This window comes from Canis aureus, chromosome 16 (assembly GCF_053574225.1).
Source record: "Canis aureus isolate CA01 chromosome 16, VMU_Caureus_v.1.0, whole genome shotgun sequence".
NCBI classification, from domain to species: Eukaryota; Metazoa; Chordata; class Mammalia; order Carnivora; family Canidae; genus Canis; species Canis aureus.
In genome coordinates, this window is record NC_135626.1 from 19,054,112 (window position 1) to 19,069,839 (window position 15,728).

General features: G+C 51.1%; 1 protein-coding gene across 4 annotated transcripts in view; it reads right to left on the bottom strand.

Annotated features, from left to right (window-relative positions):
- The window catches only part of KSR1 (kinase suppressor of ras 1), a 154,784-nt gene that overhangs the window by 25,101 nt on the left and 113,955 nt on the right, over window positions 1-15,728 (bottom strand). For 2 of the 4 annotated variants that reach the window (XM_077852072.1, XM_077852071.1), the window contains exons 5-11: window positions 14,010-14,014; window positions 11,351-11,411; window positions 7,733-7,816; window positions 6,104-6,165; window positions 5,899-6,005; window positions 2,742-2,910; window positions 751-792 (exon numbers count right to left, since the gene is read on the bottom strand). In XM_077852072.1, the coding sequence (XP_077708198.1) occupies window positions 751-792; window positions 2,742-2,910; window positions 5,899-6,005; window positions 6,104-6,165; window positions 7,733-7,816; window positions 11,351-11,411; window positions 14,010-14,014 (530 nt within the window). Of the gene's footprint in view, window positions 1-750; window positions 793-2,741; window positions 2,911-5,898; window positions 6,006-6,103; window positions 6,166-7,732; window positions 7,817-11,350; window positions 11,476-14,009; window positions 14,015-15,728 lie in introns of those variants that run through there. The other 2 variants (XM_077852069.1, XM_077852070.1) reach the window with 2 other exon arrangements.

Genomic DNA, 15,728 nt, shown 5'->3' on the forward strand with positions numbered 1-15,728 from the left:
TCCCTATGACTCAATTAAGAATTAAAGTAACCCCCCCCCCAAAAAAAATAAAAGAATTAAGGTAGCCAATCACTGATAGGAATGCTTGTCATCCTCAGCTGGAGAAATAGGTACTAACCACACAAATTCCTTGGGGGAAGCAATATGGCCAAAGGCAAAGGTTGGCACACAGTGAGTGTGCAAAGCAAGTTTTGTGGAAGGAAATCAGAGATTGAAGGTGATCTCCTTGAAACTCTAAAACAAAGCTGCATTTTATCTTATCGCCAGCATGAGGCGCTAGGCAGCAACGCTCAGGAAGGAGAAGCCCAGTCAGTAAGTGAAGCCTGCAGACTTTTCCAAACTGGCTTCCCTTTCTAAGATAGGTCCTGTAAGCAGCTTCCTTGTCATGACATAGGGGAAGATATCCTGACAGATGCTCAGAAGGCATTAGCAAAAGGTCTCTTCCTTCATTCTACAAACTGGATTTTGGCCACCTCCCTGCTGCATGATCCTGTAGTCTCTCTATGCAAGAGGCTGAACAGGCTCCTTGCCAAGGTCCCTCTCAGGAAGTCACTGCCCCTGTGAAGGGTCCCCTCAAGGTGACCCCCCCCCCCACAACTGTCTTTTCCAGCTGTGACACACAGTCAGCTCTCAAAATAGGTATATGTGAGACTCCAGCATCTCAGAGGTGCCCAGGGAAAGGATGCCCAGGTGGGCTGGACAGAAGGCTCACAGTGAGGGGCAGTTAGTGGAACCATGCAAAGGACTCACCTGGAAAGATAAACTGCTGTCTATGATGAATGAAGTAGGCAGCTTTAAACAGAAGAGGAGGTGAGTCACACACACAGAACAGCAAATGCGGGGGCTTGGCCGGGGCGGGGGTGGGGGGGACGGGCTGATTATGGGATGGGGCAGAGCAGGGTGATCCATGCAGGAAGGAGGATGGGGGCTAGAAGGAAATGGGTGCTGGCAGGAGCCCCCAGGAAGGACTGGTCCATGAAGGATCTGCTGCAGAGCCCTGGCCCATTCGCCTTATCTCCCAGGCTTGCTTCTCTGTGCAGTCTGTATGAGCTCAGCTGGGGCAAAACCCAAGGGGGAAGAAATGGTGAAAGCTGGCTGAGCCATGCGCAGAGGAGTGGCCCCCCTCAGCCCCACATTCACCCCCTTGGCAACCCGACCGCCCCACACAAAACAAAACAAAAACCCAGCTCACTGAAGGGGATGCGCTGGGGCTCTGGACTCTGACACAGTTGTCATATTGTCAAACAGGGGTACAGATAGCCTTTCCCCGGCTTTATTCTTGGAGGTAAACAGAAATGCTCCCCCGAAGTGCAGAATGGGGGCATGGTGGGAGTTGTGACTTCCCAGATTAACCACCAGGCCAGGCCCAGGGGCACTGCCATGCCCAGCGAGACCACAGATCCTGGAGAGACGGAGGGCTCTGTGCACAGAACAATGAGGGCCCATCAGGGAAAGCTGAGAGGCTCTGGCTGACATCACAAAACGGACTTTTTCTGTGGCCTGTTTTTCAAACAGGGACTTCCTTTTAGAAAAATCCAACCTAGGAGTTTAGCAAAAGACCCAGTTTCAGAGCATAATGACAGAGCCGAATGGGAGAGGAGGTCGCTCAAAGGGGCTGTCGCTCCACTTGCAGGGAGGGGATAGGTGTGATGGGGACAATGCAGAGGGTATCCAGCCAGGTGCATGTTAGAGCAAAGGGGCAGGCAAAAGAGAAAAGATTCCCACAAAAATCTCAGTTTCCCAGTGACCCTAAAAGAAATCCCTGGCACATTGGTAAAATGGGCCCAGAGAGGCTACCTGGTCTCTTGCTGGCTGCATGTGGCCCCAGCTAAGAGTCCCCCGGCACAGGAAAATCTGTGGCCCTGACCCCTCCACCCACCCACCAGGTCTGGAGCTCCAAGGACCAGTGACAGGTGGGGCCTGACCTGACTGGGCCCAGAGCAAACTGGAGTGTCCCAGTGGCTGCTCCTTCTTCCTGGCTGCCAACTGAAGGGCCAAGACCAATTGCAAGGAGATGTGAGGGAGGCCCAAGCCAAGGTGTGTCCTGAGACAGGCAAGTGGGCCTTGCTGAGACGGGGGTGGGGAGGGGGGCACCCTGGCCTTATAGAGTGCAGGGCAGCCCGGGCTATGGTGGAGGCAAAGGTTACCTCTAGCATGCACCCCTGAGACTCAGTGTACTCATCTGCACAGTAGGAATAAACCAAATCCCAACTTCATGGGGTAACAAAAGTTCCCCCATAAGCAGCTTTTTTAGATCACAGAGCAGGTAAGCAATTGAGCCTCAGAGTCCCTCTCCCAGACCTCCTGGGTCAGCCCCAGCCCTCCGTGCTGCCTGCCATGCTTCCTGAGAGCTCAAAGTCCTGAGTGAACAATGCTTAGGAGAAGCCACCACATGCATGGGAGGGCAGCCTGGGGATCCTGTCAAGAATCCAGGCTTTATGCCAGACAGATTTGGCCTTGATGGTGGCTCTGTCCCTTACGTGTTATACAGCTCAGAGTAAGCCACTTCCTCTGAAACCTCAGTATCCCCATCTGTAAAATGGGTGTGATAACAGCATCTACCTCAGAGCTCTCATCAGGTGTAAATATGGTAATGTACTTGAACTTGGCACAATGCTTGGCTCCCAGCAAATGCTCTTTCTTAGTGGTGGCAGTGTTTGACCTTGAGCCTGCTGGGGCATGCTGAGAAGGGGCATCTGACCCTACCCTGAAGGCACACAGAAGCCCCAAGGTGTGGTTACCTGGGAAGTTGAACCTGCTGTCCCGCTGGCCAGGAGAGGGGTTGGGGGGTGTGGTTGCACTGGATGGATTGGACGATGTTGGGAAAGGTGCCGGCGAGGAGGGTGTGGAGGAGGTGGTAGAGGATGGGTTGCTACTGGAGTCCAAGTGGTTCATGGCCGGAGGATGCTCCTGTGGGACGAGAGACACCAGAAGTGGGCAGGGACTGTCACTGCCCTGCCCAGCCTGCCTCCTGTACCCCATGCTGGGACCCTCCCCTCCCTCCCTAAAAATGAAGAAGTCTGCCCAGGGCATCCTGACATTCTACTGGTCTAATATTCAAGGGAAGAATGGCACAGAGAGACCCTCACCTCAATGCCATCCCCTGGGGGACACCTGCTCATCTTTCTTCATCTCATACTTTCCTCTCAGAAGCCCTTCTCAAGCCCAGTGGGGACCATGCTCCTCCTATAGCTAGCACCTTTCCTCATCTTAGGGGGTTTCTGAAAAATGTCTCTCCCCCACCCCCCAGAGTGTCCTGTGAGGGCAGGGACTGGCCTGCTCCTCATAAACCCAGTGCCTGGCTCTGAGCCAAGCACACAACAGGGTTTCTTAATGAATTACAGGGTTTCTTAATGAATTTAGCCTCTGACAAGTGTTTGGTATGTGGTACACAGTGGTGTCTAATAAATAAATGCTCCCTCCACTCTTTTGCAGACCTACTGGTTAGGACTGCCCAGTGGTTTGGGCCCTAGCAAAGTCAAAGGGCCAGCTGAGAGAGGGCTACAGAGGGACTCTGTGTCAGGTGGGACACTGGCCCTGACCAAGTTCCCAGACCCAAACTCCAATCCTTTAGGGGACAGGATTGGAATTCCTTGGTCAAAAAAGTTGGGGGCTAGGGACACCTGGTTGGCTTAGTCGGTACAGCATATGACTCCCGATCTCGGGGTTGTGAATTTGAGTCCCACACTGGGTGTAGAGAGGACTTAAAAATACAATCTTTAAAACAAAGTTGGGGCCAAATTATGTTGAATGTTGAGTTCTATAGGTTTTTCTTCTGCAGACCATCAAGGCTCTGGGGACCCCAGAACCCACCAGAGCCACGCAGTGGGCCTCACAGTCCAGGGATAGCCACCACTACCCAGTGCCACATGCCAGTGGGGGAGGGAGCTGGGTCCACTGAGCCTGTCCTCTCCCTGTGCACCCCGCAATGATCCTGCATCCCATCTCTGTTCCCCAGGGCTAGGCCCGCCAGGGGAGGAGGAAAAGCTACGAGGCAGGCGGGTTGAATCCCAGGCTCCTCAGCTCAGCGCCCATGTGACTTGCTTCAAATCAGCCCACCTTTCTGAGCCACAGTGGTTCTCTATAAGAACCGGCTGCTGCTTCACGGGCTCAGCGTTCAAGGCCAACATGTTCTTACCACAAGCTATGTGCCAGGCTCTGATGCAGGCATCAGGTAGAGGCAAGACGACAAGGCCCCGCCCTCCATAGCACCCCCCCGCTGGGGAGATAGGCCCTCCGCGGGCAGACAGGTGACTGTGCCATGCGGTCAGGCTGCCAAAAGCATCCAGAAGGGGGTAAGTGCAGCCAGAGGCCCCGGTCCTTAGCCCACATCTTGGCAAAGTGTCCCTGAGGAGTGTGTAAACCCGAGAAGGTGGGTGTGGGCAGAGCTGCTGTGAGCAGAGGCAGCTGGAGGAGAGGCTGGAGAGACAGGAAGGCCCTGAAGATGAATGGGTCAAACACGTGGCCCTCAGCACAGTGCCTGCAAGAACTCAGTAACCATTAGCTCCGGTTATGAGAACGACTACAAATAGGGGTGAGGGAAGGATGACAGCTGGCCAGTGTCCTCAGTGAGGTAAGAGAAGGCATAGCCTAGAACTATGTCGGGGCAGGGCCGACCAGGTGCACGCAGGAGGGCCTCCTGGAGGAGGAGGGGCCTGAGTGGGTCCTGAAAAACCAACAAGGACTGAATGTGGTGAGATGGTATAAATGGGGGTGCATCTGGTGCTGCCAGACAAGAGGACAACACTGGCAGGGTGGGAGTGGCAGATCCGGGGCCTAGCGTCCCTCCCAAGGAAGTGTGTCTATCTGTGACAGCCTGGACACCACCACTACTCCTGATGAGCAAGTTCATGAACGTCATCTCGTTACCCTCACAACACCCTGAAAACGAAGCATTCTCATCCCCACTTACAAACCAGGAAGCTGAGGTTCAGAGAAGTAAAGGAATTCACCCACGGTCACAGGGGCAAGAAAGGGGACTAGTTGGGACTGGAGCTCAGGTCTGTGATCCTACACCCTCCATTCTACCTCTATTCCTGCTGGGAACGCCACCTCGGGGGAAATGCAATGATGGGGGAGGGAGGCCAGAGAGACAGCACGGGCTGGCCCATGAGGAAGTCAGCTCTGAGGCACTGGCCTCCCCTGTTGGACAGTGAGATGTGGAGCAGCCCCTTACGCTGGATCTTCAGGTCCCCGGTGTTCATCAGCTGTGCCATCTGCTTCTCTTCTCCCTGCCTGAACCTCCACCCCAGCCTGGCCCAAGCCTTGGAGAAGCCGGTCACATGCCCCTCAGTAAGGCAGGCAAGGGCATGCTAAGCCCCGGTGTAGGCCTGGGACACAACACACTGAAAACCCAAAGCCACCCCCGCAGCAGCATCGGGGCAGAGTGGGGAAGCCACTGGCTGTATGGTCACCAGGGAGCTGCCATCAGAAGCCACTAGTGCCTGGAGGCCACAACAGGTGTGTTGAGACTCTCCTTTCAAAAACCTGTGTTATGGCAGAGCACACCGGCTCTGGGCCTGCCCCTCACTCACGGGGGACCCTGTGCCCACTTTCCTCATCTAAAACCGAGGTACCATCAGTATGCGATTTTTACAACTACTGTGAGGATCAAAAGACACATTGATGGAAAAAGTTCCCAACTCACAGTACATGCTCAGGAAACGTCAGGTTAAACTGGGGAAGGAGGTCATGGGCACATTAACTATGATTTTGGACATAAAATATGAGGTCTTAAAAATGGCTAAAGACAGAATCCCTGAAGGCCACCCTCTGGCCTTGGATCCTGGATTGCACGCCCCACACTTCCCTGCTCAACTCTCCCTTTTGGAAAGGAGCAGGACGGGTTTCTCCCAGCAGAAGCAGCTGACCAGGGGACCACCGCTGCCACCAGCGTACCTTCTTTGTTAGTGCTTTGGGGAGGGTTCCGAAATGGGGCTCAGCTGCTCTGTCCACTGGGTTGTTGATGTCCGAGGGGACAGACTCTGTCCTCCGAAGCCGAGGTTCTATTGAGAAATGACAGGGGAAACCATTAACAGGGAGCAGATCAAGCTACAGAAAAGTTCACCCCAAACCCAGTGAAAGCAAAGAGCAGAACACTCACGTGGAAGGAAGGATATTCGACAGGCAGGGGCTTCTTTTGTACACTTGTTGTGACACTTCAATCTGAGAAAGAAGGCAGGGTCAGTGCCCAGGGGGCCACTCGGGGCTCCCAGGGCTCGCACAGGGGGCTCTGGGCACTGGGCCCAGCAGCTCTGGGCACTCTCTCATGGCTGCCTCAATCTCCACACATTTCTCAACAAACATTAGCTCAGGAGTTTGGAACATCCCACATCAATTGCCCTAGCAGCTATGGGGAGCAGGACACTTTCCCTTTGGTGTATGCCTAATCTTCACAGTGGAGCAGTTTTACTTGCACCCATTTTAACTTGTGTGAGTCACACATCTATTTCTCTTCTCTAAAGAAAAGGGAGACCCTCCACTCACATTCAGAAAACTGGAGAAAATAGGAACTTACAAAAAAAAGATGAATTGGAAGGAGAGCATCTACATGACCAAAGGGATCCCAGGAATGCACAGGGTGGCTCCTGCTGCATTCCAACATGGGCTACGTGGTTTGAGAGCCAGCTGGGGGGCCAAATTGGAAAGAGCAGGGCCCTCAGTTTGGTCCTACCTGCTGCACCATGTCTTGGTGGTTCTCAACAATCAGATGGGTTGATATTGGTGCCCTACTAACCTTAAACCACAATTGTAGGAGAGTGTGGGGCTCAAAGATCATGCTATGCTCTCCATGTGAAAGGTACTGCTTGAAAAGAAGAGGGGGTCCCCAATTTAAAGCCAGGAGCCACAGAAGACCTAGACTGGTGGAAAGCTCTGACATTATCTCCTTGGTGGTCAGGGGAGTCATCAGGAAAACACAATTTATCCAAATGACAGGCACGAGACCCAGTCTGGTGGGAGCCGAGATGCTTTTATTACACGCATCTTGATCAGAATCTTGAAGCAATCCTGATAGATAAAGAGCCTGGGATCATCCACCTGCCCGGTTGTGAAATGAGGCCCAGAAAGGGCAGGCATCTTGCCCCGGGTCACAAAGCAATGAAGGGGCTGTGATCTGGGAGCAGAGACTCCAGGTCCATCCTCTGTAAGATGAAGGCAGCTGATAGCAGCAGAGGCCACTCTGCCCCTAACACGGTTCCCTTCCTCATCCTTCTGTCCTACCAGAAAGCATAATGGTAGGAAATAAGTTGGGTTTGTAGAGAAGCCATTCTCCCTGAACTCTCCTCTTCTGTGAATACCACAGGTCATCTCTGTTTTCACCTCTACCTGACCCTTCTCCCCACTTTGTGTGCTAACATGTAAGGCTAAACTTCAGAACTCCTTATAGATAAGAACAGTCCTCCCATTCCTCTTGGACTTGTACAAGGTCAAAGGTTTGGAATTCTTTTCTTTCTTATCTACCTGGTAAACTTCTACTCCTCCTTCAACACCCACCTCAAACATCCTCTTCTGGAAATGCCTTGCTTGATGCTTCCTTAATCTCCCTACAGAGAGCTGATCATACTGAGGTATGTCAAATGGGATTATAAATAATAGGTTTAAGAACTCTCAAAGGCGTTCCCTTGCGCTCTGACTCAACCTATGGCCAAGAATCAAGTAGTAGGACTCTTACTAAACTAAAAGTATGGAGTTTACTCGCCTCTCTCACCCTCTTCCACCCTCTGCCCATCACCTGCAATGCTTGCATTTCACTCCAAACATCATGCTCTTCTGGCACACATGGCAGACCTGTGACAGCCAAGACTTCGTGGAGAATCTGCAGAAGGTAGACGGGAAAATGCTCACATGGCTAGGAAACCAGAGCCTGGGCAGGGAAGGGCCCCAGGAAAACCAGGAGACTAGGCTCCATCCCAAAGCCTCTAGCCTTTCCCAGGGAAGGGCAGGGACACCCAGGGCCACTGCCTGCCCCTGAGCATTCAGATTTCCCCGCTGTAAAGTCATCATTGCCAAAACCCCAAAGTTAGTATGATCACGGATACCAGCTCTCTGGCAGCAGCCATCAAAATTACAAGAGTGTATACTGAATGACTCCCATCTTAGGAAGTGACTCAATAGATACTTCCAACTGATATCAAATGATGTACAGACAAGGTTACTCCCTGCCGTATGTTTGCAGTGTAGAAGACTGCAAACAACCTATGCTGTTTAGGTGTATAGACGGCTGACTGCAAAGTACAGTCCAACTACACCATCAGACACCATGAGGCCAGAAAACAAAGAAAGCTCTTTTTGTACAAATACAGGATGATCTCCAAATTACATTATCAAAGGAAGAAGTACATGACTCTATTTACATGAAGTTCAAATATAGGAAAATGTAACCAATGAAGACATAAGTGAACAGTAACCCGTGGTGGTAGTGCTATGGACCCAGAAGGGCCAAAGATCAATTTCTGGGGGACCAGAATATTCTAGATCTTCACCAGGATGACACACATCGGTGTATCCATATGTAAAAATGCATTTGTGCTCTCAGCTCTATGTAAATTATGCCTCCATTTTTACAAGAGAAGCAGAGTATAGAACAGTGTATATAGTATACATATGTATTTGCTTATATAAAAATATCTCAAAAAACTGCCAAGATCTGCCTATAGGGGGACCTAGAGGGCTGGGGGGTAGCAGCAGGAGGGGACTATGTATGTATTATGTGCATATATATGTAGTATATATAGTATATAGTGTGTATATATATGTGTGTGTGTGTGTGTATAGTCACCCTTCTATACCTCTTGAATTTTGATTGTATTTCAATCCAAATTAAATCCAAATTAAAAAAAAAATTAAAAACACAAAAGATAGATTGGAAGGAAGGGCGAGGGTTGAGTGGGTAGACGTGTCCTGCAGAGAAAAACTCTAAGGCAGTCCCCAGAGTGGGAAGGCTGAAGGGAAGAAAGAACGCACATTTTTGGAGGAACAGATTTTTGAAAGCATAGTAGATCATAGTAACAACAGAACAAATAGCAACAGTTATTTGGGAAACAGTTTGTAACACATCCATGAACATTAGCTCACTCCACCCCAGGGTGCAGATGCTTAGTACACAGGCAAAGGAACCAGAGAGGTTAGGTGACTTCCTGGGGTCACACAGTTAGGATGTTGCTGCAGCAGGGTCTGGACCCCAGGTCCCTAAACTCAGAGCTGCACAGCTTTTGAGACCACGAGGGCAGAGCATAGAGAAAGAACATGGGCTTTGGGATCAGACTGCACCGGTGTGAATCCTACCAACTACTGGCTGTGGGAGCCTCGGAGCCTCGGAGGCCAACATCCTCATAGGGACCTGAGGAGATCACATGTGTGAATGTGTAGTGCACACGAGCGCTACTGTCTCCACCCAGCCAAGATGGGTGCTTCCAGGGACAAGGACAGAGGTGCTCATGTCCCTGATGTACCTTTTAGGAGCCCTAATCCTACCTATCTGGGATCCACAGACTCTCTCTGGGCTTCAATCTTCTCTCATGCCAACAGTGGGGATAAGGGGAGCAGCTCAGTGAGAGGACCTCCACTCGGAAATCTTGAAAACGGGGCAAAGTGGTGGGTCAGATCTGGCCCTGAGAAGAGGCAAGTGCTAGAAAGGGCGTAGGCATAAAAGCCTTCCCAGACTGGGAACGGACCATGATTAGACTAAAGCACTTTAGATTTTCCTGCTGAGGGCAGCCCGGGTGGCTCAGCAGTTTAGAGCCACCTTTAGCCCAAGGGGTTATCTTAGAGTCAAGTCCCATGTCAGGCTACCTGCATGGAGCCTGCTTTTCCCTCTGCCTGTGTCTCTGCCTCTCTCTCTCTCTCTGTGTCTCTCATGAATAAATAAATAAAATCTTAAAAAAAAAAAAAAAAAAAAAAAAGATATTCCTGCTGAGCGAGAGAGGCCTGGAACCAGGGCTTAAAAAACCAAGCAGGGAATGCTCAACCCTGAGCATCAGCTTCAGCTCAGGTAGTGATTCCGGGGTCCTGGGATTGAGCCCACATCAGGGTCCTGCCACAGGGAGCCTGCTTCTCCCTCTGCCTAGGTCTCTGCCTCTCTGTGTCTCTCATGAATAAATAAATGAATCTTTTTTTTTTTAAATTCACCTTTTAAAATTGTATAATGCAGTGGTTTTTAGTATATTCACATCACCACTAGTGATGATGCACCACTAGTTGCATATTTAGTATATGCAACCATCACCACTATTCAATCCCATAACATTTCCATTACCCCAGAAAGAAACCCCATACTCGTTAGCAGTCACTGTCCACTTTCACGGAGGAAGAATAGGTGGGCTTCCTGTTGATGAGATGCCGTGCAGACCTGTTATCTGTGGCACACACCAGCCTCACACCCTGGGAAGATCCCGCTGGGCACCTGGGGACAGAGGAGGGAAGACCTCGGACCTTCACATGAAGGGCTTGTCCCCATTGTGGCACCAGGGCCTCTCTTCCTCAACACTCAGCCCTGACAAGTCTCCAGAGGTGCCTGGGTGCCAGTCAGAGGACTCAACCACTATCTCACCAGCAGCATGACCTTAGGCAATTACTTAAGCCCTCAGAGCCACAGCTGGGTCTCCAGCTCTGGCCAGAATTCCAGGCCAGTCTTCCAGGCTCACTGCTGCTACAGTTCATGCTCAGGGGGAAATGAAAGTCCCTGGCAAGTTGCAAAGCTCCTGATAAGTGTGTTCCCAACAGTCTGTGGCAGGGATGGCCAGAGCACTGGCATCCCTAGGCACTGTTCCAGTTGTTGTCCAGGGTGATGAGATGCTGTGCAGGCCTGTTGTCTGTGGCACACCCCAGCCTCACGGGAACTAAGGCCAAGTCTCCTGGTCCATCCACGTCATGGGCCTGTGTCAACCCATGACAACACACACCAGCCACCAGAGTCACTAGAAGTTGTTGGAAATCCAGGCTACCAAGCCAAGAACTTTAGGGATGGGCCATGGGACCCTGGAGTTTCAAAGCTTCATGGACTCTGACGTGAGGCCAGCTGTAGGCCTCAACATGATCTCACAGTGGGACCTGCAGGAAGCTCGCAGCTCCTCCTCCCTGAGACCATAACCGTGTTTCTCCTGGGACCTGTGTCTTCCCTCAGCAGGGGTGGGGTCAGGGAGGGTCCAGTGAGTCCATAAAGCCACTGGTGACAGGCAGGGGCTCCACATGGGTGGGTGATGGACAGGCCAGAGGCAAAGAGCCCCAAGAAACAGGGATCAGGCCGGACACCCACCCACAATGAAGACTGACCCCTCAGTGGGTGCCCTGCCACACGCAGACCCCAGTCCAGCTCTACGTCCCCTTCCTGTCCCAGCCCGGCTGGACCTACCTGTGAGTCACTGACAGTCCGATATCCCTTCGTACCATCTGTGGGGATCCATGTGGGAGATCTGTGGGGAAAGACGCCAGGTCAGGCAGGCTGAAGAGGCCTGTGCACCTGTGGCCTTCTAGATCAGAGACCACAGGCTAGGTGGGTGAGACGACTTGCTGCAGAGTAGATAAAGTTGTCCCTAACATTCAGAACAGGGACGGTCCAGGGAGACTAATGGGGCAGTGTAGTTACCATCATGCCTGACCTGCTTCTCCTGTGAACATTACTGTCTGGTCTCTGCAGGTGGTTATGAAACCATCGCTGTGTGGCTTCTCGTTGCAGTGGCAGGCAGCAGGCAAAGCAAAGGTAAGGACAGAAGTCTCCACCTATGCCCACCTCTCGCGCTCCCTCATGGACACATCCTTAGGTCATCATTTGCAAGGGCTTAATTTAGGTCTCTTCTTGTTTAGTGGGTAGGAGCTCTCTGATCTTTGGCGGAGGTTCTGAGGCTGAGCAGCCATATAGCACATCCAGGACCTTTATAGCTACAAGCACCTTGAGAATTTTGCTCTGAGAGCCACCAGAGCCAGATCTTAGCAGGTAGAGCAAGGACAAAATGAAGTTGTATCATGCTCCCACTTGGGCCAGTCCCACTGGCTTCTGGAGGAGTCTCAGATCGCAAGCTTTGAGATGAGCCTTATGTCTGCCTTCCTAGAGGGGACCCCAGGCTCTCTCTGTCCTAATCCTGGGTTCCCCCATAAGAACAGCATCCCTAGTGGTTAGGCCTTACAGGTCAGGCAGTGGAGGAACACCTGGAGGCAAGCTCTGCACCCACTGGCAGTCCACATGTCCCACTGCCTCATGCCCCTCCCCCACTTCCCAGTCCTGCCTCTGCCCCTACTCAGCACTGCCTACCTCCTCCTAGAGGAAGGGTTCTCAACTGAGTCCCTGGATGGACTTCAGGGGTTCTGGGAATCCTCTGGACTGGAAAGCTTTGTGGGTGGACTTTTCCCTGGAAGGTAGGTCTAAACTTGTATCCAGTTATCAAAAAGAACCATAACCCAGAAAGGTCAGGAACATGGTGCTTGAGGGATCTGTGGCTGTCTCCTGTCCTCAGAATCAGCAACAATCCCAGACCCCCTGCCTCCTCGTGCTGGCCTGGCACATACCTGGTGCTCATTAAGTGCTGGTTCACTTAATGCCAAGTACCACATACCTGAGCACACAGAGAAGGAAGGATGGGCCGGAGGTGCTGGCTCCTCCTCCCACACTAAGGGGGTTTGATCAGGACCAAAAGGCCCTGTGCTACCCCCTGATGATTTGGGAACCCACAATCACACTACCACAGTTCTCTCTGGCATATCTGCTCTGGGACTGACTTGTCCTGCCTCCCTCCTGGGACCCACTTCACTGTGAACAGCCAAGGCCATCAAAGTACATGGGTGTAAAAGGGATTAGGCTGCCAGCCTAAGAGAAACAGACTGTAGGAAAAATGAGATTTCGACCATATATACAACCTGTAGTGGACTTGTAATGTCGGCTGTGGGTGAGAGATACGAGGCAGGTGAGAGGGCACAAGGGCCAGGCATCAAGCACCCCTCATCTAGATGAAATACTCGCCCTGAAGACTTTGTCCTGCCTCCTGGCAAGCTAGGCAAGCAGTCCCACAGCAACTGGGAGGATGTGGGGACTGGGCTGTCCTAAGGATGCTGATGATGGATTCTCCTCCAAGGCTCTGGTAAGGGCCCTGAAGTTTTCGCCTTGTGCCCTGGGGAAGGGACAGTGCAGCCTCCCTCCTCGCTCACTCTATGCCTCTCTGGTGGTCCTGCAGCCAGCTTCATTTTGGCAGAGCTACAGCCTATTATCCCCCTAACCCACTGCCCCCTACCTTGTCACTAAGACCCTGCTGACAGCTTTGTCACTCTGCTTAGCCAGCTCAGGACAGGACAAAAAATAAACTGCTATTTTGCTCAGGCAAAAATCAGACGTCTCTGCATTTCCACTGAGACAATTCAAAGCAGACCCCAAAGGCATGGTAGTTTCCCTCCACTCTGACTCAGGAGTGAGAAGCCCTTTCACAACAGCCGAGTGCAAGACCCCACTTCTGACCTGGAGGTGGATGGGTGGATAAAGGGATCAGGGGCCACGTGGGTCTCCCCTCTTAAAGGGGAATTCTCATTCACATCCTCCGATCTCTTGGGGCCTCATTCAGAGCCAAGCTACATTCCTGCTGGCAAGGTTGCCTGTCCCCTAAAAAGAGAGGTCCCAAGACATCAGCTGGGTTCTGTGGACAGCTAAAATCCACCTACACCAGACATATGGTGCATACCTCTTGGTTATCATGGCAGCCCAGCAGGCAAGGCTCCCTGCCAGAAGTCACCTGTGGGGATGACGAGGTACAGACTGGGCCTGAGTAGGTACTGCCTGCAGCCCAGGATGCTCTCCAGGTTCTCTGCTTCGCAGAGAGCAGCTCCTGGCTGGTCTGAGGCCACCTCACATCATCCTAAGGTCACCTGTCTTAGAGCTACTTCCTGAGGTGGTTCCCAGCACCTCTGCTTCTGAATGGTGAAAAGGCCAAGTGGACTGGGACAGGTTCAAAGAAATCCACCCCAGATGGGGACAGCAACACAAACACGACTCCCAGGCGGCAGAGGGGATGAAAATGAATCACTCTTACCAAACCTGCAGGAGACAAAAGAGAGAGAAAGTGGGATGGCACCATGCTGGTTCAGCATGTCCCCCAGGATATCCCCTCTTGGGAGGGACTGGGTAATGTGCTCAGGTAAGGACTTTGAGCCCCCCGAGCATGGGGTAAGGTTGGCTACGTGACTATGGAGACAATTCCTCAATGGAAAGGGCTAGAAGTTACCCCTAATGGACACTGGAGCTACACACTTGAAAAGAAGAGCCCATGTCCGGAGAAAAGCCGAGTTCCCCAACCCTCAGAGGTACAAGAAAGTAGAAGGCATCCAAAGAAAACTCCCCCCTTCTTCCCCTGTGCGCTGCCGACAAGGGCAATTTTTGTAATAGCAAAACTGACAATGACCTGAAGGTCCATCAAGAAGGGAGAGGGTAGGTAAACTATACACTGCAATGATATGAAAAGGTTAAGAATAGGAGGTAGTTTGAGGGCGCTTGGGTGGCTCAATCGATTACGTGTCTGCTTTCAGCTCAGGTCATGATCCAGGAGTCCTGGGATGGAGCCCCACATCACTCTCTGCTCAGCAGGGAGTCTGCCTCTCCCTCTCCCTCTGATGCTCCTCCTTGCTTGTGCTCTCACTCTCTCTCAAATAATTTTTTTTAAAAAGGTGAGGTAGTTAAAAAAAAAGATGAAGTAGTTTGAATAATTATAGGTATATACAAAATTGATAACCTGGTTGGCTCCCCAAGGAGAATGGGGTGACAGGAAAAATGGTGAGGGTAACTCACACTGTCTGCCCCCTACAAACTACAGGAGCCACAAGGCTTCTACATCTTGAGACATGTGACTGTTAATACCCATTTCAGTAGATTAAAATTTTTTTTAACATAAAAAAGATATTTTAAGATATATGTACATAAAGTTCTCAGATATAAAGTAAGTTGAAAAACATTGGTTAGGGGTACCTGGGTGGCTAAATTGGTTGAGCATTCAACTCTTGATTTCAGCTCAGGTCATGATCTCAGGGTCATGAGATCGAGCCCTATGTCAGGCTCCGCACTCAGCAGGGAGTCTGAAGATTCTCTCTCTCCTTCTCCCTCTGCCCTTCCCCCCATTCATGCTTGCATGCTCTCTCAAATAAATGAATAAATCTTTGGAGGAAAGAAAATAGAGTCTAGAAAAGACTACATGGTATTTGACAATCATTAGAGGTTTCAGTCATATATTTCAGTTCTCCCCATTTGGGCATATGGGAGAATTACATTTCTTGGTTCCTTTGGGTAGGGCCGTGATGGTGAGTGGAATTTCCAGGAAACAGCATCTAATCACTAGTGTGTAACATCTAAAATTCTTTCTTCCTCTGCCCTAGTGGAATTTTCCAGATAATGTTTGAGAAAGTGTCTGCTCTGTCAGCCTGGGACCTGGAATGAGACCAACCCACAATGGACAGGTGGCATGAGCAAGAAATAAATCTCTGTCGTTTTAAGACTCAGAGAATTAGGGGTTATTTGTTACTGCAGCATAATGTAGTCTATCCTGACTGATGCATGGTACCATTCTGTGTGTGTGTGTGTGTCCAGAAAGAACCTAGTAATGAAGCCTGGAGAAGTGAACTGAGAGACACAGGTGCTTTTCACTGTGCACACTTTTTTTTTTTTTTTTTAAAGATTTCATTTTATTTATTTGAGAGAGAAAAAGTGAGTGAGAGACAGAGCATGAATAGGGGGTAGGGGAGAGGGAGAGGGAGAAGCAGAC